Here is a 25864-nt window from a genome sequence, read left to right on the forward strand (position 1 = left end):
CACATTAGTGAAACATCTGAGACCCCCTTCCTACAATACAAAAGCCTTTTTGAATAATTTGGTTTTGCATCATTTGTGGAAAGCTAGGAGAGTGAGGGCTCTCCCACAATACAGTGTGCTTTATTCTTGGCAATATTTAGTAAAATCCAAGTGACTGAAATCCCATTTTGTACAGTCTTCCAATCTGAAGAGATCAGAGAAGTTTTGAAAAGCAGTAGCTTTTGGAAAAAATTCTTTTCAATCATGTATTCCTTATCTGCATATAAAGAATGTATTACAAACAGCTGGGAACCCATTATTGTGCAGTCAGCTGTTAAGGAAATACCTTGCAAGTCATATTTGAATTGTAAACAGATATGCCTCCTGAATATTTCAGTAATTATATCAGTTTTATTAGAACCAGCAAGGTTAGAGTATATTCCTCTTTTTATTTTACCTTCTGACCCTGCTTATGGAGAGGGTCTTGGTTCAGCACATCTTTGAGCCACAATGCCATGCCTTTTCTGTTACAACACCAGAGTACAAAAATAGCCTGCAGACTCAGGTTCAAAATTTACATTTCAGCTGCACAAAATGTCGTGAATCTTATAAGAATTTGGGTGGAGAGGGTTTGACTGTCTCCATGGAGAAGGAGCTGTTGTGAGAAAGCTCTTACAAGCCATACATCTGGACTTAGCCCTTGGTAATCAAGCTACTTCCCAGGGCTTACTGGGGAAAGGATTAAGCCCCTTAGTTGTGATTGGAATGCTTGACGTTCATGTGTGTGTTTATTTCCTCTCAGTCAACACCTTTAAGCCAGTCAGGGTTAAAACAGAAACAAAAGTAACTTGTATTCATAAGATGTTGAACACGTGACATGAGTGAATGATTTAAAACACACACACACATCTAAGAACTCTTAGAAAAGTGGATGGTTAAACTATATGGTAGTAGGTGTCAACACCTAGCTATATCTTTGCTGCTAATTTTCAGCAGCTCCAATACATTTTCCCTTCTCCCTATCTGCCTTAGTGAATTCCAACTGACTCAAGCCCCAGCATTCCACTAGTTCTTATTAGCTGTTCCCCAGAAGAGGTGGAGCTAGAACTAGTCATGTCCATAACACCTTCCCAATCTCTGTCTCTCAAATTCAAACTGCAAAGCATTTGTCTGCCCCCCTCCCACTAGGTAAAAAAAGCACAAAAGGATGGGCAGGGAGATTCCCCAGCCATCAGGGTATATTCTTGTATTAAATCTGCACTAGCAATTGAGGATATATTAGCAGATAATTTCTGACTAGTAACAAGCAATCAGTTTAACCAAGGATGGTTAGCCAGAATTCATAATACCTGATGACTTTAAATGCTGTTATCACAGGATTACACAACCACAGTGTCAGATGCAGTTCTGAGAATGACTGGCAAGTTTAAAGCATAAGAAAATACAAATCAAGCAGCACAACAAGTAATGACAGCCAGTCCACTGACAGAAAGGCCAATTATGAGCAATATTTTTTTTAAAAAAAATGTTCAGAAACTCTTACTCATTAACACACAGAGTATTGATTTTTCTGACAGATGCAAACGTATTTCTTTCTGGTAGGTGCAAATGCCCATCAGAGAACAGAGTAGATAGGGACTTGACTTGTAAGAATCAAGCACGTTGGAATAATGCACCAGAAATCCTTGAAATTGGGTATAGCATGCCCATAAAAGCAAACTTACACTATTGTATACTTTCCCCTATGGTAAAGATTGGTGAGTTTTTTTAAAAAAAATGAGGACAATATGTGCAACCTAGGGAATCTCCTTAATCCCTCTTCCTCTGCTCCACACATTGCCTCCTGGGAAGTAGTTTGGACTACAGATTTGGTAACACTTTACAGAAGAAATAAGGAACTATTCCAGCTAAACTGGGATGCTTGGTAGGTAAAAGACTAAAACAGTAGCACTCAGAGCAATCTCAGTCACCTATCAGTTAGAGATATTTATTTTCATCAACAAGGAAAAACCAGGATAGGAACTGTTATGACTCACAGAGATGTGCACAAGCCAGAACATCTTAATACTTCCCTTGAGATGAAGCTGTTGACCCACTAAGCTTTCTTTTAGTTGTGGATGGGCACCTAATGCACAGTCTAGCTCTCTGAGTTTGCTATGTTTGTATCCATTCAGACTATGCTCAAAATACGGAGCTGCATTGTTTCAGCCGGCATTTAGCTTTCTAAGCTCTTGACAGGGTAATTGTTGTAATAGGGTATTTTGGTGAGCCCTCTGCTGGAGGCTGTCCAAGCAATGCAAATCTCTCTGAGTTCTGTAAATGGATCCTTTTCACTGAGCCCACGCAAATGTGTCACAGTTTAAAATTGAAAGGATTTTTTCCCCTTCAGCAGTAGCTATAAGCATTGAGATCTGCATTTAAAAATGTGCAGACGCACGTAGGAGTAAAACTGACAGATTATAATTATCAATAGATAAGGGAGGAAAACAAAAATTAATTTCCATGGCAAAACATATAATTTGCCTCTAAACTGTAATAGCTATTCCATTTCTCATGCAATTTACTGCTCCAAAAATCAGACTTAAGTTGTCTGGGATTGAAGCCTCTCTCCCTTGACCCAATTGCTTTGACCTGTTGGGATGTAACATGAACTTTGGTATAAAAATAAGTGGAAAGAATGTGCATTAAAATGCACCCCTGGTAGATACCAGCACCTACAAACTAAGGCTACTTTTAGGTTCATTGCGTCATATCAAATATAAATAATATGCAGCTTCTTTCATGACAGATGCTTAAAATTTGCTAGAAGGCTAGTGGTATACTTCCACTTTTGGTTTTGATCATATATTTCAAATGCTAAATATATGACTTAGAGAGAGAGAGAGAGAGAGAGAGAGAGAGAGAGAGAGATCTTAATGCAGTGAGGGGGTTTGAGTGTGTCAGTGAAACTGAGAGCAACATTGTCAGAAGCACAGGTTTGGACAAGAGTCTAAACTCCTGGAAGAGTCACTCAAGGTGAAATGGTCAAAGCTCAGGAGACACCAGACTAAGATGCATCCACCCCCTTCAGGAATCAACAGTTACATTAGCAGAAGAGAATTGAATGTTCCAATGGTGATGAGAGCAGAAGTTTTGTTGAAGGTTAGCTACTGGGCAGCCACAGTAGTGAAAAGTGACACTGGTGGAGGATCTTTCACAGACAATGGCAGTATCACTTCAACTAACCCTGGTTAGTACTGTGCAGCAGGAGAAGGCAATGGTAAACAACTTCTGCTAATCTCTTACCTTGAAAACCCTACAATGAGACAATCCAAAATGAAAAAAGTTATAGTGTTGGAAGACAGGACCCCCCAGGTCGGATGGCACTCAATTGGCTACTGGAGAAGAGTTGAGGACAAGTATGAATAGTGCTATTCTTAATGATGGGACTTGATTAAAGCCGAAAGGATGTCCAGTTGCAGACATGAATATATGCAAAAGGAATGTTCAAAGCTGTGTGACACACATAATAGGAACATGGAACGTGAGAGGTATGAAACCAGGTAAGCGAGAAATCGTAAAACAAGAAATGGAATGTTTAAATATTGCAGTCCTGGGGGTGAGTGAACTAATGTCAATCAACTCAGGACATCAGTCAGAAAACCACACAGTGTTTTACTGCAGAAATGAACTGAAAAGAAACGGTGCTGCTCTAATAGTGAGGTGAGACATAGCACAAGCAGTCAAGAGCTACAATGCAAAGTCTGAGTAATATCAATCAGACTTCAGGGAAAAACTGTTAACATAACCATTATTCAAGTTTATGCTCCAACTACAGATTATGAGGAGGAAGAATTAGAAAACTTTTACACAAGTGGAAATCACTGGGTGACTGATTTAGGAACCAAATAGATTACATAATTGGAAGCAGAAGATGGAGAAGCTCTATTCTCTCTGCTAAAACAAGACCAGGAGCTGACTGCAATACAGATCATGAGTTGCTACTATCAAAAGTTAGAATAAAGCTGAAGAGAAACACTAAAAGAGTCATAGTGCCAAAACCCAATCTAAATAATATTCCTGAAGAATTTAAAGACTAGGTAAGAAACAGATTTGCAATACTAAGTTTAATTGATCGTGAGCCAGAAGAATTATGGGCTGAAACCAGAGATATTATCAAGGGAGAATGTGCAAAGACTATTCCTGTAGCCAAAAGAAAGGAGAGGCCTAAATAGATGGCTGAGGAAACTTAACATTGCTAAACACAGATGAGAAGCAAATGCAAAAGGTGATAGAAATAGGGTCAAAATTCTAAATGCAGCTTTCAGTGGCTTGCATGCAGAGACAAAGAAATTTATTATAATAACCAGTGCAAAGAAATAGAAGACAACAACAAAAAAGGAAGAACCAGAGATCTGTTCCAAAAGATCAGAGAAATCAAAGGGAAATTCAAGCCATGGCTTGGGATGCTGAAAGATTAACACAGAAATACAGTATCTGATCAGGACAAAATAAAGGAAAGATAGAAACAATGCACTGAAGAATGATACAAAAGAGATGGAGGGATGACAGATACTTTCATCGAAGAATCCTTTGATGAAGAATCAGAAATTCTCGAAAGTGAAGTAAAAGCTGCACTCAAAGCAATTGGGAGAAACAAAGTAATTGGGAGTAGATGGAATACCAACAGAGCTATTTAAGCTACAGAAATGGAGTCTGTCAGAATCTTAACAAGAATCTGTCAACAAATATGAAAAACAAAACAATGGCCCATGGACTAGGAATGCTCAGTCAACATTCCAATTCCAAAAAAGGGGATGCCAAAGAGCGCAGCAGCTATCGGACTATCGCATTAATTTCCCATGCAAGCAAAGTGATGTTCAAAATTCTACAGCAAAGACTCTTACCATATATGGAATGAGAAATGCCAGACGGAATGAGAATCCTTTTCTGGATTCAGAAAAGGAAGAGGCACCAGACATCACATTGCAAATTTACAATGGCTAATGGAACATACCAGGGAATTTCAGAAGAAAATCACCTTGTGTTTTAGAGATTACAGCAAAGCTTTTGACTGTGTGGATCATGAAAAGCTATGGAGAGTGTTAAAAGAAATGTGCCACAACATCTGATTGTTTTGATGCACAACCTGTACTCTGGAGAAGAGGCTGCTGTCAGGACAGAATATGGGGAAACAGAATGGTTTCCAATTGGCAAAGGTGTCAGACAAGGATGCATATTATCTCCCTACCTATTCTACTTCTATGCAGAGTATATCATAAGGAAAGCTGGATTAGATCTAGAAGAAGGTGGAGTGATAATTGGTGGGAGGAACATTAACAATTTGAGATATGCAGATGACACCATGTTACTGGCAGAAAATACTGAAGACTTGAAACAGCTACTGATGAAGGTTAAAGGAGAAAGTGCCAAAGCAGGATTACAGCTGAACACCAAGAAGACAAAAGTAATGACTGCTGAGGAATTACACAATTTTAAAGTTGACAATGAGGAAATTGAAATTGTACAAGATTTTCTATTCCTTGGCTCAATCATCAACCGAAAGGGAAACTGCGATGAAGAAATCAGAAGAAGATTGAGACTTGGAAGAACAGCTGTGAGGGAGCCAGAGAAGATCCTTAAATATAAAGATGTCTCTCTGGGAAACAAGATCAAGATAATCCAAACTGTGGTATTCCCCATTACTATGTATGGATATGAAAGCTGGACAGTGAAGAAAGCTAACAGGAAGAAAATTGATTCATTTGAAATGTGGTGTGGGAGGAGAATTTTGTGGATACCATGCACAGTCAAAAAGACAAATAAATGGGGACTAGATCAAATCAAGCCTGAATTCTTCCTAGAAACTAAAATGACAAGATGGAGGCTATCATACTTTGGTCACATCATGAGAAGACAAGATTCTCTGGAAAAGTCAATAATGCTAGGAAAAGTGGAAGGCAGTAGGGAAAAGAGAAAGACCTAAAACAAGATGGCTTGACTCAATAAAAGAAGCCACATCTTCCAGTTTGCAGGATCTGAGCAAGTCTGTTAATGATAGGACCTTTTGGAGGTCTTTTATTCATAGGGTTGTCGTAGTTTGGAGGCGACTTGATGACACAACTCACACATACTCCCATTGCATGTTATTGCATGTTATTGTTCTAGAATTTCACTGTGTTCAGTGTTTTGATACTACTTAATTATGAACATTTCCAGAGTTTACTGTGTTTGCTGCAGCTTTCAGGTCATGTCAGTTCATGTTTATTTTCCCCCCTCAATCAGTGATGTTCTCATGGTAAAACCTTCAAAAACCTTCACTACACTTTACAAATGTAATGAAGATGGCACAAAGAGCCTCAGAGCAGCAGGCATAGACTCACAGCAAGGCAAACATGTATGCACTTCTCAAAGCACTGGAACTGCTTAGGGAGAGAAGATAACTTTTCACCTTTTCCTTTTAAGCTACATGAGAAATTATGTGAAAAGCATATGCACTTTCCATTAACAAAATTGTATATAAACATCACCAGAAGATGAGGGGAAGGGGGAAGGGGACAGTATCATCTGTGTCTATGATCGCTACACAATCTCTTTCACAGCAGTTCTTATTGTGCTTCTGGGGAATATGTTTCAGATTTCATCATGTTTTTAAGCCTGAGAATAGGTTTTATTTATTTTGCAAAAAATAAATATTCTTGATTTCATGTTTCATATTAATTAAAAACGTAAGTATAGCAAGGTTTAATAGAGCGAACACAGTGAAATAGCAGCCTGGTACCATCAATGTAATGATTGGGGCTCCTCAGCTGCTTCTGTTTTAACTGAGATGATAAACCTGCGCCTCTAAGCCCAATGCTTTTTGAAAACAGTTTTTTAATGTCTGTTCCATGCATGCCCATACTCCTTTTTTTCCTATCAGGGAATGATGCTGGCTGTCTACAGGGTTCTCAGTTTCATTGCTGTAAGATTCAGCAGTAGAGTTGGGCGTGGACCAAAATATGAACCAAAGTTCGTTACGAACCAGGCTAGTTCATGGTTCATGAACCAGTGGTTTGTGGGAGCTCATTTCTAGAGATGGGCACGATCGGCATTACGATAGAAAAATACCCACGATAATGGCGTTCGCGCAATCGGGACCCGGCAGATCGGTTCCGTTCACAGCGACCGATCCAGCGTTCGGGGGGGGGGGCTTCATCGAGGCCATCGGGATCTGATCGGGGATCCAGACACTCAGGCGCCAGTAATCTATTCCCGGGGAAACAAAGCCAGGGGAATGCCTGAGCTGTGTTTGCCCTCCTTCTGTCGCCCTGGAAACCCGAATGGAAGCCCAGCTTTCCTTGATCAGCAGGGCTTCCTTCCAACCACAGAGCAGCAACGCACTCACCAGCTGGGAGAAGAGACCCAGGGGAGGGAGGGGGAAGGGGGTGTTCTGTAGCCATGGGCACTCCAATCTCATCCCTGCAAACCCTGATAGGCAGCTCTGACGGCCAAACACAGTCCTCCTGCCCCCCCATCCTTATCTGTCTTGTTTGTCAAAACAAACTATGGGGATCCTGATGTTTGTGTGAGTGTGCGTATAAAGGGGGAGGTGGCACGGTGAGAGTCGAGCTGCCTTCCGTCCCAGATTTGTACTAATTGTGCACTTGGTGAAGGGATTTCTTTGTTTTGGTTTGGTTTTTGGCTTTGAATCCACATCCATAACATCCCCCCCCCCCATTCCTTATCCCTCCCCTTTGTCTTGGCACAGAATTTTTGTTTTGCTTATTAATATATGTGTAAAAAGGAGAAACAGTCTGGGGAGAGACCAGGTCTAAAGAGTAAAAGAAGGTGTTTCTGTAATTAAGGAAGAGAGAAACTTGTTTTGTGATTTGGAATAGGGAAAATTGTTGCTTGAGCTAGGGAGAGAAATGGGCAGTGTGCAGTCTGGAAAGCACACGGAGGTTTCATACTGCAGCTTGAGGTTAGCTTTTTAGCAAAAGAAATTTAAGGCAAGAAACTTGATATTTCCCCTAGGAAGGAAAAGCAAACAGTTGTGAGTGAAAAAGTGGCTTCCTGAGAAAAATATAAGCAAAGTGATTGGGAGAGGAAGGGGTTAAGAGAGAGAGAAAACAAAAACCCCTGGCTTTGAGAGCGGCTATCAGCTGAAGCTGTTTTGTGCTCCTCTCTGAGTTCATTCAGTGCGTTGAAAGAGTTAACACTGAAAAGAGATCTCTCTCTCCTTCTGGCTTCTCAGCCCAGCGACTGCATCCCTTTTGCAAGCAGTTGAGAATGAGAAGGGGGAGAAATTAATGTGCAAAAGAAAATACAGCCGCCTTTAAACTCTCAGCTGGTTGGAACTCTAATTAGACAGGTAGTACAAATGATTTGGCTTTTTCATGACTAGAAGGGTAATACTTGGTAAATAGAGGGCTCAGAGGAGCTGAGCGGGAGTGTTTGCACGCGCCCGGCGGCCACCACCACCCACCTTCCCCCATAGCTGGGAATAGCAGAGTGCCCCGCTTTGGCCTCCCCGATCCCGGATCCCCGATCCCGGATCAGAAATGGGAGATGATCATTGTGGATCGGTGATTTGGGGTCATCGCCGGCGCGGATTCATGATCAGCTTGATCGTTAATTTTTTTTGGATTGTGCCCACCTCTACTCATTTCTCATGAACTATGACGAACTTTAGCCCAGTACATTTGGTTCGTATTTAGGTTCATCATTGCAGACAGCCTGTTACCAATCAATCAGTTTCCTAGGCAACAGGGGGGGGGGAATGGGCTCTCTGCAGGCCTTCTTAGAACAAACCGGTTCACGAACCGGAGCAAGTTCATGAAAGTTCATGGTTTGTGGTTTGTGAAACGCGATGAACTACGAACCGCATGGTTTGGAATTTTCCTGGTTCGTGCCCATCTCTAGTCAGCAGTCATACTACTTTCACCTACAATACTAGACATACTTTACCTTTCCTTGTCTTCGTTTTACTGCAAATGCTCCATGTCGTTGCAACTCCTTGCAATTACGTTTTCCTTAACTACCTGGTACCAACTCCTAGATACTGTGATTGGATGCATAGGCTACTTGGCCTGGCAACACACTGTGTTGCCAGGTCTGCCTGTTGCAGATTATTCTGCTAGCAGTGCAAGGATCATTGCTGGTGCATACTGCCTGTCCTTTCTTTGGACCCATCACACCCACTTCATTGTTTTAACTTTTCTGGTGTCAATCTGCTATGTTTCACTCCTGTTGATGACTTTGGCAGTTTTGGTCAGCTCATTTCCCTGCACTATAGCAGTACTCTCAGGGTTTCCCCCCCCTCCTCTGAGTGGCAACTGCTACTCCTTGACTACCATATCTTGCACCTCTAAGTGAGTAAGAGTCTCTGCTGAGGCTATAGCAGGATTTGAACACTGCTTCTTGAGCTATTGATTATGTTTGGGACTAAACACTCTAAACTTTCCACTTCCTTATTATAGCTCCAAAAATATTCAAAGTAGGGGGTGTAACCTAACCCCTTGTTACCTTTTTGCACTTCTCTGGTGCTTCATTTTGAATGTACAGCACTTCCACCTGTGAAATGAGGACATTGTGGGTTCCAACCTATGACCTCCCATTCATAGTGTTTCACAGTATTAATGTGTCCAATGCCCTGGCCAGGATTTCCTATTAGGGGTTGACTTCAGCCCTTGTGTCTCACAACACTATTTGTTGAATTTAGGGATCCCATTCCCCTGGTGGGGGTGGAGAATTCCCTGCTTTCACCCTCCACCCCCTGCCACCACTCATCTGGCCAGTGGGGGAGAAGGGTGCAGCAATGGGCCTCCAAAGCATGCTTCTCGGGGCAGCTTTCCTGGGAGTGACATCATTGTGCTGCCCCGAGAGCACATGTGTGCACTTTGCAGCAGGACAATTTGGACCTCAAATCGCTCAAATTGATCCGTTTGAGGCGCAAATTGGTCTGATGCGAAGCGCGCATATGCTCCTTCACCTGAGCGATAACGTCACCCAGAAGTGACATCATCGCATGGGCAAAGCATGCTGAGGATGCAAGAAAGGTAACCACCAGGTCCTCAGCCTCCCGCTGGGACGGTAAGGGGACCTGGAAATCCTAGTTGTATTAGTTATTCAGTCTCCAAGAGAAACCTGGTAGTATACTCACACAAACCTTCCTTTGTGGGTTGATAGAGGCTATCACACTCTTTCTTGAGTGTATGACTGTTCAATGCCTATTACCAAATGACTCTCCCCACCATAGCAGGGTTTTTTCCTTGTTGCATTCCTGCTTATACTTTAGCAAGGACACTTTTAGAGAGCTCCCTGCTTCTTTAGAAGCACCTCTGGGTGAATGTCAATAAGACGCTAAGCATCTTTTAGGTAGGTGGTCCTCTATAGTTTTTACTTTGATAGCTTCACACCCAAGTAAGCTTGCTACTCTCCCAATACGGAAAGCACAGAAACCACAAAGGTGAAAACCGGGTTGTTCCTCGAGTAGTTTTCTGTGCAGACACACATCTCTCTCTCCTGCCCTGCTGTGAACTCTCCGAAGGGGTTTCTCATGACAGCATGGAGGGAATAGCACCGCTCCTCCTGGTCATGTGATGATATTGGCAGGAAAGTGCCAAAGGGAGGAGGAATGCTCCTAGTCTTCTAGAAAGCTCTGGAAATCTTCTCTATGGCTGGCCTGTGTGTGCACAGCCCCGATGTATGCCTGCACAGAAGACCATTTGATGAACAACCGTTATGGATACGTGCAATCCTATTTTTCTTGTGTTCTGTTGTCCAAAGAAAGCCAGACTCTGAAGTGCTGTCCCTGAAAGAACTTGTTGGTCAGGAAAGTGAAATGTAAGTAGCATAACAATGCTCTCTCTTTTCTTCTTTTCTATTGGCAGGAAGGAAAAAGCATTCTGTCACAGATATGGCTACAATCAGGGTCCAGGCAATAACCAAGCTGCCAGCAAGCCAGAGAAGAAAACCCAGGCAAGTCTTAAGGACCACATTCACTCACCATGAAACCACACTCAATTCAGAGAAGCTATCGTCACGTTTCAGATTTGGAATGGATTCTGTTACTCCTTGTAGACAAGTATTTTGATGACAAGGAGAAGAAAAGCATTAAGTAGAAAAGTTATTGTTGATTTCCTTATTGATTGATTTATCACAAGTCTTTTCCCACAGAAGCAAACAAAGTGATCTATAAAATAGTGCTTCTGCAGCATTAAAGATCTTTAGTTTTAAAAGCATGTTATTAAAAAAAGAGCCCTTGCCTTTCATCTTTTTGAGGCACTGAGGAAACCAGGGATGTTTTCTGTGATGCAGCATGATTTTTATATTTCTTGGTCTCAAATTGCAAGCCTCATTTGAAAGTGATATATGTTGTAATTTATATACATGGATTCAGGCATGCTCCTAGGCGCGCTGTGATATCCTACATATTGGGGTAACAATAACATTCACTGATTTCTTTGTTAATTCTTCTGTTACGTTGCCAGAGAAAAGCATGATATAGTGCATATGAAAGTTTTTATTCATAATTGGAACACCCTGAAATGGTCTGGACTTGATGACTAATAAAAACATTTACACTTTCTTTAACATTTTGTTTAACATCACAAAGACTTGTGTCTTTGTATTAGATTATCCTGCTTCCATAAATGTATCTCAAAAACAAGAGATTCATGATAAGAGCAACATGAGAATCCAGTGGCATATTCTGCCTTTTGTTTATAGTCTACAACCTACTCCCTTTGGTTCTGGTCTTATTGTGTGCATGGGTTAGAAAACCAGCAATTACACAAGTAATTTGGTATTCACAATCACATGTCCTGCAAATTAAGTTGTTGTTTGTTTACAACTAGTGTTGAGTTTCAGAGGTTCCAACTGAAGACCTGAAGTTTAGTTTATGGGGAGCATGGTGGGAGAGGGGGAATGTCAGTTTAGTATGTTGAATTAAATGAAACCTTGTTAATATTGTTGCTGCTGCCTTTTGAATGGATTCATTTTGTGTTTATATATAAGACCAGGAAAAACCTGGTGGTTTGCTCTTGAAGAGTTCAATAAAAGCTATCTGTGTCAGCTGCTTGTGTTTACTTCTTAGTTTTAGGTGGCCTCTGTATTCCCTGATTGGTTGGTTGGTTATTAAATTTTCTCTCAGGATTGCTTTAATTGTTTTCTATTTAAATTTACATGGAGTGAGTGTAAATTACTTTATTTCCATTCACTCCTTCCTCGCAATACATTAGGGTTTCTGGGTCCCCTTGCCCTCCTGGCGGGACGGGGGGATCCAGCACTTAACTTATTTTTTGTCCCAGGGTGCAGGGTCCGGGAGTGCTCCTGTGCTTTGTGGTGGGCCGATTTGGGCCCCAAATGGGTGAGGTCATTGTGCTGCTCTTGGAGTGCACCCAGGAAGTCTGTTCCCCTGCCTTTTTCCTCTGCCATCCAGATGAGTGATGGCAAGGGGGTGGAGGGTGGGAGCAGGGGATCCCCTGGGATCTCTACAATACATCCTCATCTCTTTATGCCAACCTCAGATTTAAAAATGGAAACTATGATTTCCCCTTCCATTGAATATTCTACCCTGGCCTCTTTGATTACTAGCACCAAGACTAGTCCTTAAAGCCAGAATGCCATCTTCAGCGTTTCTTTTTGTCAGGCCTCACCACTTGCCCTTTCTGCACACTATTATCCAGACAGCTTGGAATTCATTCACTATTGATATCGCTTTGTACACTAGAAATGCAGTACAGATTGAGATTTCTGGGAAGTACTATATAATGACTTCAATCTGGCTGAGCGCTTCCATGGGCATAAGGCTTTCTGTTTATGGAACATGACTTTTTTTGGCTCCCCAGCCCAAAATATTCTTCAAAATGCTGTTCTGGGGAAGGGAGTCCTGTTCCCCAGGAGAGGAAATTTGAGGAGGGGATTGTGGGCTGTAGCAGGATGGGGGAGGTAAGAAAGCTGCACTCCATAGATGGACATCCTTCTCTTTATGGAAATATTCATCTGGATCCAGCTTATATCTCCAGTACATAGAACTTTCTCTCCCTATCACCACCTGCCAGTCTTTGAAAATGCTTTCTATGACAAGAACGTTTCTGAAATTCTCTTTATGTGAACTTTTCTCTAGAGTTTAGAGTTATATTGTTTGTTTCCAAATTATGTACTTGTGTAACTTGCTGCTACTGTCACAACTGCCATCCACTCTGCTTTAAGATCTTAGGTGTCTCAGATGAAACATCATATGTTTCTCAAACTCAGTAGATTCTGGTCAGCCAAATTAAGAATAAGTGGGATTGCACACAATTAGATATCTGAGACATTATTCTTATAGATTTACAGGCTGGAGAGGTGGATAAACAATTATATACAAACACATTTCCTCCTTCAAGATTTTTTAAGAGGCTTAAACAAGTCAATTACCTCATCTTTCTGTGTATTTCCCCCTTTAACTGACTCATAGCTGCTGTCAAGATTTTGAGCCTTATAGAGCATGTTCAGTCCTCCTCAAACTATCTTTGTGGCTGGGGAAATGGTGAGTTGAGTTGTTGATTAACTTGCAAACCATTATTGTTTGCACTCCTAGAGATGTACATAGAAAAACCATACCTTGTTTATCAGTGGCTAGGTTTTGCTGCTTTCATGCTTTGAAATGATGAGCCACCTACTTTACTATTAGATGTCTTGACCAAGACAGATTACAATAATTGAAAACAATGATAGGGTAGATTACAAGCCCTAGGATGCCTGTGGAATCTTTCTCATTAATGAAATTTTACGAAAAAGTATAGATTTTTTAAGGAACTAGCAACAAAACCTGTTGTGGGAAAAAATACAACGGGCTCTAGAAATGGGAGGGCAGGCAGGTGGCCATTCCTTCCTCCTCTGTCACTGAGAACAGCTGGATGAAGGCGGGGGGAGGGAATGGCCACTTCCTCTACACCTGATCCTGGGTGAGTGAAGGGAGGGAAGGCATTGCCACCTGCTCTGTGCCTGATTCAGACTGGGTGAAGGGGCGAGCATTGCCACTTGCTCTGCGCCTGATCCCAGCCGAGTGCAGGGGGGATGGACATTGCCATCTACTCCACACCTGATCCCAGCCAGGTAAAGGGGCAGGCATTGTTACTTGCTCAGCACCTGATCTTGGCTGAGTGAAAAGGGATGGGCATTGCCACCTATTCCACTCCTGATCCGGCTGGGTAAAGGGACGAGCATTGCCACCTGCTCCACTCCTGATCCCAGCTGTGTAAAGGCGCGGAGTGGGCATTGCTACCTGCTTCACACCTCATCCCAGCTGGGTGAAGGCAGGGGGTGGGCATTGCCACTTGCTCTGCTCCTGATCTCAGCTGGGTGGAGGCAGAGGGCAGGCATTGCCACCTGCTTCGCTCTTGATCCCAGGTAAATGAAGGAGGAGGGTGGGTATTGCCACCTGCTCCGCTCCTGATTCCAGCTGTGTGAAGGTGGGGTGGGCATTGCCTCCTCTCTGCTCCTGATCCCAGCTGGGTGAAAACAGGGAACAGGCATTGCCACCTGCTTTGCCCCTGATCCCACCTGGGTGAAGGTGGGAAGTGGGCATTGCTACCTGCTTCACTCCTGATTCCAGCTGGGTGAAGGAGGAGGGTGGGTATTGCCACCTGCTCTGCTCCTGATTCCAGCTGGGTGAATGTAGCAGGCGGGCATTGCCAACTGCCCCACTCCTCATCCCAGCTGGGGAAAGGCAGGGGGTGGGCACTGCCACCTTCTCCGCTCCTGATCCCAACTGGGTGGAGGCAGAGGGCAAGTATTGCCACCTGCTCCGCTCCTGATCCCAGCTGGGTGGAGGCGGAGGGCAAGTATTGCCACCTGCTTCACTCCTGATCCCAGCTGGGTGAAGATGAAATAGACGACAATACGGCCCTCCCAGCCGGCAGCCAAAGCTGTAAAGGATGGAGGCCGCATTTGCAGCCCCGGAGGGAGAAAGCGGCTGCTTTCTCCTTCTCCGAGCGTGGGCTTTCAAAGGGGGCGGAGCCAAGCCTTTGCAAAGCGGCTCCAGTCTCTTTGCTTTGCAGTCAGCTTTGCGCGCTCGAGAGGACAGTCGCAGGCTTGCTCCTCTCTGCGAGCGGCGAAGCAGGGCCTTAGAGGCTGCGTTCGACGGCGGCAGCAGCGAAAGCAGCCCTTGGAAGCCTGAGGCGCCTGTGTGGGCTGGCTTGTCATCGCTCGGACGCTCCAGCATGGCGAGCGCTTGTCAGAGCCGACATGAGACGTTTGTAAAGGGTGGCGGCCTTTGTGCTGCGCCCTAAGGTTGCACCTTGGGGGCTAGGGTGGCTGGGCTGGGCAGCCTGTAGGTGGCTTGGGAGGTCATGTGCACAACGCCTGCCCCTCCCCTCCGGTTGGGCAGTTTGTTGAGGCACTGTGCGAGGTTTCCCCTTGGGGGGCTTTGCTGCGGCTTTGCCTGCTGGGCATTATTTACAGCCTTGCAGACTCCTGGGGTGGCTGTTCCTGCATTTTACTGGGTATCTCCTTGCTTTGTGCAAGGAGTTGATCAGAGGCTAGTTTCTAGACTGGGTGGCTTCCTTCTGATAGGGTTATATAGGCTATTCTTATAGTGGCCAGTTGCCAGGAGTTTGGTGGCCATTTTGTTGGCTTGCACCCTGCGGCCATTTTAATTCAGCAATGCCTAAAGGTAAAGCTAAGGGCCCTTCCAAGGGCAAACAGCCGGCAAAAAGGCCTGCTGCAAAGCGCGTGGCCCCAGTATTATCTTCCTCAGATGATGAGGAAGGGGGGGTTTCCACTTCCCAGATTCTGGCATGTATTGCAGCACTGGAAAAGGCCAGGAGTGTTACTCCTGTCCCGTCTGGTGGGCTGGTACATCACAAGTCTAGCAGATTAGCTGCTAAGTCGGCCTTTCGTCAAGATATACTGACACGTCTCTCTGCTCTCGAGGAGTCCCCAGGTGCGACAGCTGGCGCAGCGAGTGACAGCATTCAGCCGTTGGGACCTGTGATGGAGGCGCAAGGAGCGGGTGAGAATGAGCCGGCTTGGGCCGAAGAAGGCGGGCCTGTTGTGTTGGCTGTGGAACCTTTGGCGACAGTGGCTGAACCTGCCAAGGATGCTGGTAAGAGCACCTACACACCACCGACTCATACATGGCCTTGGGGCCCTCTGCCACAGGGATCTTCCTCTACATGGTCCAGTCAGGCACAGGCGCCAGGCTCTCAGGCTGGCCCTGCCCAGGCTCCGGCCACGGCTGCTGTTCATTCATCTTGGGGTCAGGCTAATACCTGGGGACAGCTTGGAGCCAGTGCTCCCCCTGGACAAGTGCAGCCATGGGCCTCCCCAGTCGGTTGGTATGGCGGTATGACTTAGGGGGCAGCTGGGCAACCTTCAGCATGGCAGGCATATCCCACTGGTTACTGGAACCCTCAGTTGTGGACGGGTGGCTACAGGATGGTGCCTTTCACCGTGCTACCATTTGGTGACATGGCACTCCCCCTTGGCGATCATTTAACACAAGCCACCAGAGATAAAATCCTGCACGGAGAGTATGTGGATATCTTTACCCTTCTATTTAGGGAAATTGAGAAGAAGGATAAAGAGGATTTAGATGAAAGGGATAAGGAGAAGCTTAAGCGCAGAAAGGTTGATAGGAATTGGCACAATTGGCTGCCTGGAATGTTCATATATGCAGGGGTCATTGCTCGGGTGCAACCATGGCGAGCAGCCCCTCTCTTTCAATATATGGACATTATTTACAAGGGCTATACGGAGTTTTCGGGGCCAGCATGGATGCAATATGACGAAGAATTCCGTATGAGGGCAGCCCTTAACCCAGCGATGCCATGGGACCGCATCCACCAGCAGTTGTGGCTGCAGGTTATGTCCCCTGCTAAGCCCAGTACAGGAGATCGCTCGGATAGTGGGCACTTGCTGCACAAGTCCCATTCCCCTTCTGCTCCCCGCACCGCTGCGGGGCAGGCAGTTCAACCTCGCCTGCTATGTTGGGAGTTTGGGTCTCAAGGGGTGTATTCAAGGAAATCTTGTTCCTTTAGGCATCAATGTCCCTTCTGCGGAGGTCCCCATCCTTTCACAACATGCCCCCGGCAACCTAAAAAAGGGGGTAGACGTGGGGGAGGTGCGGCAGGTAGTTCCCAGCAGTCTGTTAGTAAAGGGCCCCAGTCCAATAAGGACTGAGGGCCCTTAGGCAGATGTTGGAGCTTTATCCTAAGCGCAGTGAGGCATTGTTCTTGTTATGGGGTTTTCAGTTTGGTTTCCGAATACCGTTTCAGGGTGTTAGAGCCCCCTTCATGTCTTCCAAACTTAGGTCTGTGGTTGGCATGAAAGGGGTGGTCCGGGCAAAAATTGCCAAGGAGTGTTCTGAGGGTCGGGTTTTAGGCCCCCTTTTCTTCTTTGCCAGTTCCTCGTTTGCGGGTCTCTCCACTTGGTGTTGTTCCCAAAAAGGCTGCTGGTGAATATCGTTTAATTCACCATCTGTTGTTCCCCAAGGGCTGTTCAGTGAATGACTCTATCCCTGAGCACTTATGCTCAGTGCACTATACTTCTTTTGACCAGGCGGTCAGGGTAGTTCGGCGCTGTGGGGTAGGAGCGGAGATGGCCAAATGTGACATAAAGTCAGCATTTCGCCTTCTCCCAGTCCACCCAGAGAATTTTGAGCTGCTGGGGTTTGCGTTTGAGGGTCAGTACTACATGGATAGGGCACTCCCTATGGGCTGCTCTATTTCTTGTGCTTACTTCGAATGCTTCAGCTCTTTCCTCGAGTGGGCATTAAAGCACGGTTCACGGTGCTTTGATGTCTGTTATTATTTAGATGACTTATCTTTTCGTTGGGCCACGGGGGACTGGACAGAGTGCCTGCCTTTTGGCGGGCTTCATTGATCTGGCTGGGGAGCTGGGGGTCCCCTTAGCTCATGAAAAGACAGAAGGCCCGTCTCCGGTGCTGACTTTTCTGGGCATCAAGCTGAATACCGTCCGGCAAACCTCGAGTTTGCCTAGGGACAAACTCTGTGATCTACGTACCCTCCTGGCATTGTTTAAGGGGAAACGTAAGGCTTCGCTGTTGGAGCTTCAGCAACTGATGGGGCATTTGAACTTTGCCTGCTGGGTGGTGGCTCCCGGTAGGGCGTTTCTTAGATGCCTGTGTCACGCAATGGGTGGTGTTCACAAGCCTCATCATAAGATACGAATTAATAGCAGTATGAGGGCGGATATCCAGGTTTGGGAGGACTTTTTGAGCTCGTTCAATGGTGTTGCTTTTTGGAGGGATGAGCTATTACTGGAAGCTGAGTTTCAAGTTACTTCAGACGCCTCTGGGTCCACGGGTTTTGGAGTATATTTCCGAGGGCACTGATGTGCGGAACAGTGGCCATCTGATTGGGCTGCTCGTGGCCTTACCAAGGACCTTACGTTCTTGGAATTTTTTCCCATCCTTGTAGCGGTTTGTTTGTGGGGGGAGGACCTTGCCAACCACTCAGTGCATTTCTGGTGTGATAACATGGCAGTGGTGCAAGTGGTTAACTCCCTTTCCTCCAAGTCCTGCAGGGTGATGCAGTTGGTCAGGGTATTTACATTACGCTGCCTTCGGTTAAATATACTATTTCTGGCAAAGCATGTACCTGGTGTGGACAACTGCATAGCGGACGCCTTGTCTAGCTTGCAGATGGCACGATTTCGACAGCTTGCCCCCGAGGCCGACTTGCAGCCAGCTCCGATGCCTCAATTTCTTTTTTTTTATTATAAATTTTTTTATTGGGTGAGTATAAATTGCAATTGCACATTTTCCATTAATACCCCTGTTTCTAATACCCCCCTTTCCCTCCCCCCCTTTATCTAGGACTTCCAACAGTTTTCCAACCCTCTGTTAAAATCTATTACCTACTTCTCTATTATTTTATTGCATATCCTTATATATTATTATACTGGTTAATATGTTAATAATTTCAGTATAGCTTAATCTCATTCTAATAATAACAATTATAATATATCTTTCTTCTTCTCTAGTCAAGATCCATATCTCTTCCAATCTACAAAATTAATAATTTTCTAACAACCATAATTCCCCCTTTACGTCCCACTTTTTCTCTAAATACTGTTTTAGTCTCCCCCAGTCATTGAAAAATTCTTCTGGATTCTGATTTCTCAACCTTCTCGTCATTTTGTCCATTTCTGCCATGTGTAGCAATTTTTGTATCCAATTTTCAAGCGATGGTACTTCTTGTGTTTTCCATTCCTGTGCATACAAAATTCTTGCCGCTGTTGTCATATAAAATAATAATGTTCTGTATTGCATAGGGATTTCTTCCATATTCAAGTTCAGCAGCAACAGTTCTGGGTTCTTTTTTATTGAAAATTGTAAAATTTCATTAATAACTTCTAAAATATCTCCCCAGAACTGCTTAGCTACCTCACAGGTCCACCACATATGATACAATGATCCTTCATGATTATTACACTTCCAACATTTATCTGACATTTTGGAATTCCCATATGCTATTTTCTTCAGCGTTAAGTACCACCTGTATATAATCTTATATACATTCTCTCTAATATTGGTACAAGTTGAAATCTTCAATGTATTTTTCCACAAGTATTCCCACGATTCCATCATTATATCTCTATTGCAATTAATAACCCATTTCACCATCTGAACTTTAACAGTTTTGTCTTCTGTATACCACTTTAACAATATCTTGTAAACTTTAGATATCATTTTCTTGCCTTCTTGAAGTATGTTTTCTTCCAATTCTGAATTTTTCGATTTAAGCCCCCATTTTAGACGATCCGAGTCATATAAATCTTTAATCTGTCTATATTGAAACCATCCATAGTGAGAAGACAGTTCTTCTGTTTTAATCTTTATCATATTTTGCTCCATTTTCAATATCTCTTTATATGGCAGACACTATTCTTTATTATATATAGTTCTTGGATCAATAACTTCAAATGGTACCACCCACATGGGGATTCCTTTGTTGCCAAGTAGGCCCCCTCTCATGCTTTAAAGCCTGCCATGAACTGTGTTAAAGTTTCCTGCATTACTGTTTTACTACTACACCGAAGATTGCCCTGCATGTGTGTGTTCTGATACACGTGTCAGTTTCCTGCCTGCTGTTTGATTACCCTGCTGCTACAATAGACTGTGTAGTTTACTGATTCCATGTTTGGTTAACTGCACAAAGGACTCTTTTTCTGGGCAGCCCTGCCCTGACCTGTACCTGGACTTCCCAGTGTGTGTTTGGACTTTATTACAAGTGTGCCCCGTGCCTGCATTGCCATCTGCCACGGACCGTGCCTGTTCCCTGCTTTGGACTGTGTTTTAAGTGTTGTTCCCCCTGCCTCCATGGAAGCCTGCCTCATATGGGCCCAAGCCGCTGCTAGCAGCCGGGCGCCTGCCGGGGAAACCTCCAGCGAGCCTGGCCAGGCGCTCCCTGGTCAGTTCCCGCCTGGAGCCTCCCGCGGGTCGGTCACCGAGCTTGCCCTCGCTACCGGGCAGCCTGCTATCCAGCCCCAGTTATGCCCAGCCGGCATCCATGTTCCCAGGCAGCCAAAAGACCCAGGGAAGAAGACTGCTTTGAGAAGCCATTTCGGCGAAGCAGGCACACCACGTCCGCAGCGAGAGTACCTCGCCCCGCTCTGCATATCTTAGGAGCCGCCCCGGAGAAGGAACTAAGTGCCGACCATCCCAAGCACTTAGAGAATGCATCTCAAAGAAACCTCCGCATTCCAGAGCTGATGACATCAGGACAAGCCCTGTCCGCTGGAACATCCTTTCAGCCCACTTGGATTTCCCCCTCCCTCTTTTGTCCCCTCTTCCTGAGGTGTCACTTATCGCAATCAGATTACCAAAGTGGCCCATCCAAGCCATTCAGTAACCCATTAGAACCTTTGTTTTAAACTGTGAGAACCACCAAGTACAGCACCAGCCCCAGGGTACGTTGTGGGGTATTTAAGCTGGTCTCTCAGACCACACGGTGCTTAGGCCATTCCTATCCAGACCCCCCCCCCTTGCTGTCTGTGGCTTAGGCCATTCCTATCCAGAATCCCTCGCTGTCCGTCTGTGGTCCCAGTGCTGGCATTGGGCCACCTCGCTGCTGTGTCTCTGCTTCGCTTCAGGATAAGTGAGTATTCCCCACCATCGTTGGGAACCCGCTAATGCGAAAGTCTCTATATTTCATACTCTGTATCTCCTAGATCTTGTATGCTTTCTTGTATGTATGTGCAAAGTTCAGGCTTACGCCACACTATTAGTGAAATACACGTGTTTGGAACCTATTTGTAGTCTGCCTCTTTTTCACTAGAGTGTCTGGAATCGGGACCTCCGTAGACATAGGTTAAGATCCGCGCTAATTTTAAGTTACAGACTGCTAAAGCTAATTTCCCCTTATAATAAAGAGCAGTTCTGGTAACACCTTCACCCAAATACTTTTTATATTTTTCCAAACTGTAAAGAGGCTTCGTCTAATGTAATGATGCAGAAACATAGAATCTGCTTTTAATTTGTCCTGCCACAGATATGCATGCCAACCAAACAATTTCTTATATCCTTCGAGGGTCAAGAGCTTGCAATTTTCCAGCAACATCCAATCTCTTAACCACACCAAACATACTGCTTCATGGTATAATCTGATATTTGGTAATTGCAATCCCCCTCTGTCTTTAGCATCACATAAAACTTTCATCTTCACTCAAGGTTTCTTACCAGCCCATACAAAGTCCGAAATTTTCCTTTGCCATTTTTCAAATTGTTTATTATCTCTTATTATCGGTATTGTTTGCAACAAAAACATGATCCGTGGTAACACATTCATCTTGATTGCTGCTATTCTTCCCAGCCATGACAGATTTAATTTGTTCCATTTAATTAAGTCTCTATCTATTTGCTGCCATAGCTTTTCATAGTTGTTCTTAAATAAATCAATGTTTTTTGCAGTAAGTTCTATTCCTAGATACTTTTCTTTATGTGTTACTTCACAGTTGGTAATTTCCATTAATTCTTGTTGTCTTTGTTTCATCATATTCTTGCATAGTATCTTTGATTTCCTTTTGTTAACAAAGAATCTGGCTAGGTCACCGAATTCTTTTATCTTGTCCAACAATTTTGGCATATTTTGGATTGGGTCTTCTACAATAACCATTACATCATCTGCAAAAGCTCTGACTTTGTAAGTAAATTCCTTGATTTTTATACCTTTTATGGCATCATCTTCTCGTATCTGCATCAATAGAATTTCCAGAATCATAATAAACAACAGTGGAGATAGTGGGCAACCTTGTCTTGTACCTTTCCTTATTTCTAGTTTTTTAGTTAATTCATCATTTACTACAATTGCTGCACATTGGTCTTTATATACCGCTATCACCGCTTGGATGAATTCTTTTCCCATTTGTAACTTTTCCATTGTGGCGAACATAAAATTCCAATTTAAATTGTCAAAAGCCTTCTCTGCGTCAACAAAAAAGAAACCAACTTCTTTCTCACAATGTCTGTCATAATATTCAATTGCATTTATTACAGTTCTTAAATTGTCTTTAATCTGTCGGTTTGGCAAAAATCCCGCTTGCTCTTCTGCAATGAATTCAACCAGCCATTCTTTCAGCCTCTCCGCCAATACTTTCACAAATATCTTGTAATCATTGTTTAGCAACGAAATTGGTTGATAGTTTTTAACATTACATAAGTCCTGGTCTTCTTTTGGAATCAATAATATATTTGCCTCATTCCAAGTTTCAGGAATCTTTTGCCCTTTTAAGATCTTATTCATCACTATTTTCAGTAGAGGCACCATTTCCTTTGCCATTGTTTTATAAAATTTTGCCGTTATTCCATCTGGACCTGGAGCCTTCCCTAATCTAGTCGACTGTATTGCCTCTTTTATCTCCGTCTCTGTTACTTCAGCATTCAATCTTTCCTTCCATTTCTCTGATAACTTGGGTAAATTAATTTTGCTCAAATATTGGTCAATGATGTCTAAGTTTACCTCTTTGCTTTGATACAATTTAGCATAGAATTTATAAAATGCTCTACTTATGGCTGGTTGGTCCATTAGCATTTTTTCTTCTTCTTGAATTTTAGTTATCACCCTTTTTTCTCTTTTCTTTTTCAGTTGCCATGCTAAATACTTCCCAGGTTTGTTAGCGTCTTCAAATGTTTTTTTGGTTTAGTTTCTTCAATTCCCGTTCCAGTTCTTTATTCTCCATTGCTTTTAGTTGCTCTTGCAAGATCTTTATCTCTTGATACAATTTCTTTTTCCCTGGTCTTTTTTTCAGTTGTATCACCTTAGTTTTTATTTTTTCCTGAATTTCTTTCCTCTTTTCTTCTTTTTTCCCCTTATCTCTTGCATTTAGATCCATTAGAACTCCTCTAATAACAGCTTTATATGTATCCCACACTTTATATGTTGGAACACTTTTGTTTAAATTATACTGTATAAAAAATCTGGTCTCTTTCTGTAACAACTCTATGTTGTCCTCTTGTTGCAGCAGGTCTTCATTTATTCTCCATCTTTGTTTTTTAATACGCTTTCCAAATTTCCACATAACTGGATTATGATCTGATCCTATTTTAGGCATTATTTCTACATCCTTAGACCATATTGCCAAATCCTTAGAGGCCCAGATCATATCAATTCTTGACAATGATGAATGTCTCACCGAATAGTAGGTATATTGCTTGACTTTGGGGTTACTTCTTCTCCAAACATCTTCCAAATTTTCCTGGTTGTGTATTTCAAAAAAAGATTTTGGCAAAAGTCCTCTTTTTTTTTTGAGTACCCTTCATTTTTTTATCCTCCTGCATATTCACAACTCCATTAAAATCACCTGCCAAGATTATTTGTGAATAAGTTACTCCGTCTAATTGTTTCTGTAACTCTTTGAAAAAATTGTCTTTAGCTCCATTTGGTGCATAAATTCCTACCATTAGTATTTTTTGGGAATTCCAAATAATTTCCACCGCAACATATCTAGCTTCTGAATCACTGAATATCATTTTAGGTTGCAGCTCCTCCTTAACATACAAAACAACTCCCCTTTTTTTCTGTTTCGATGCAGCAGCAAATTCTTTTCCTAATTTGATATTTTTTAAATATTTTATATCTTGTTTCTTAACATGGGTCTCTTGTAAACAAATTATGTTGCAATGCTGCTTAGATAGCCAATGAAAAATAGTTTTACGTTTAGAGGGTGAATTTAGTCCGTTTACATTACAAGATATCACTTTGCACTCCATAATCAAATTCTTGGTCTTTTAGGTAAGTCTTTTTCATTGTCCAACAGAAACATCTCCATCTCATGTTGTGATCTGATAGTTTTTCTGACTGTTTGAAATTCAAAACTCAGGCCCTCTGGGATCTCCCATCTGTATCTTATATTTAACTCCTTCAAAATTTGCACCAATTCTCTATATTTCTTTCTGTCCAACAAAATTCTTCTGGGTAACTCTTTCATTATTCTCACCCTTTCCCCACCAATTACCAGTGGATTTTGGAATTGCCTGCTAACGATGTCTTCTTTCATTCTTCTTGTAATAAACTGCACAATCATATCTCTTGGTAGATTCTTTTGGGCTGCATACCTTGAATACAGGAAACCTGTAATCTCTTCCACCGTTCTATTCAAAAATCCCGCAAGTATTTCCGATATCTGTTCCTGGGCTGACTTCCTCTCCTCTTCCGGGACACCTCGAAATCTAAGTTGTCTCTCCATGTATTTACATTCCATCACCGCCACTCTTTCCTTTAAACCTGTGGTTTCTGTCTTGAATGAGGTGGTTAATTTGTCTGTCTTCTCCACTTCATTAACTTTTTGCTGTGTCGTCTGTAACTCCTTCTTGACCTCATCAATACTTTTAGTTAGCTCCGCCACTTCGGATTTAATTGTCTCTTTAAGGTCCTTCACCATCTCTTGTATAATGTCCTTAATTTCCTTATTACCTTCCACCACTTTTTTATCAAGGCTGTCAAGCACCGACTGCCAGTCTTTTTTTGACATCGTGGGGCTTGATTAGCTTCGCTCCCACGAGTCTGCTCTCTTCCGCAGCTCTGTGGCTTAGGTATTTTATTTCTAGAGTTTAAACGCTTACTTTCCAAGCTTTCTTCACAATTTTACACTTTAGTTGTTCAAAATGGCGGGCGTCTTTTCTCTATGGTTTTTAGTCTGTAGTTTGGCCCTTACCCTTTTCAAAGATGGCACACTTCCGCTTGCGATGAGGCCGTGCCCTTACCCTCTTCCAAGATGGCGCACTTCCTTTTCCGCCTCGTCTTTCAGGACCGCTTCAAGCCCACAGCTCTATCGTTTTTGATGCACTTCCTGCTTCCCCTTCTCGACACAGTTATTTTCTCGCGATATTTCTCATTTCCCACAGTACGCTATCTCTTTGGACCACAGGTATGTAAACAATAATCTTTTTCCTGATCTAGTTCTTTTATAAAAACTTCTTTTCTAGCACTTCTTTTGCCGGGATGCAGTTAATTAGTCTTTAAAAACTTTCCACTTTTGTTTTCCGCTTAAATTTAACTCTATGCCAAATCAATGACTCCAAAGCTGCTGCAGAGATTTCTGCCACCCTTCTCAGAGTGGTACCTCAAGACTGGGAGGGAGTTCATTGTGTAGAACCCCCCTCAGCTGAGATCTACGCACTCTTGGGGTCTTGAGCATTCTAGCCTGCTCTCCACCTGAGAGCAGGGGACTGCGGGCGATCTTGCACCCCACCAGCCCAGACAAACAGCAGCTTGGACAGCCCAGCTCCTTGAGCTGCGTCAGACCACCATGATCCCAAACCGGAAGTCCTCTGATTCCGCAATTTCTATGACAGATTGGAGTACAGAGGCATGCAGGGCGATTTGATTAGCTATCGCCTCCAGTACCCAGAGGACTTATGATCGGGTGGTGAGACAGTTTGCTACTTTTAGGCGGGAGGCAGGACTGTGGCAGG

General features: G+C 43.4%; 1 protein-coding gene across 1 annotated transcript in view; it reads left to right on the forward strand.

Annotated features, from left to right (window-relative positions):
- The window catches only part of AGBL4 (AGBL carboxypeptidase 4), a 2119283-nt gene extending 2108330 nt beyond the window's left edge, over window positions 1-10953 (forward strand). Inside the window, exon 13 of the mRNA XM_054979842.1 lies at window positions 10833-10953. Within this exon, the coding sequence (XP_054835817.1) occupies window positions 10833-10953 (121 nt within the window). The remainder of the gene's footprint in view (window positions 1-10832) is intronic.
- Window positions 10954-25864: the final 14911 nt, after the last annotated feature.

This window comes from Eublepharis macularius, chromosome 5 (assembly GCF_028583425.1).
Source record: "Eublepharis macularius isolate TG4126 chromosome 5, MPM_Emac_v1.0, whole genome shotgun sequence".
Taxonomy (NCBI): Eukaryota; Metazoa; Chordata; class Lepidosauria; order Squamata; family Eublepharidae; genus Eublepharis; species Eublepharis macularius.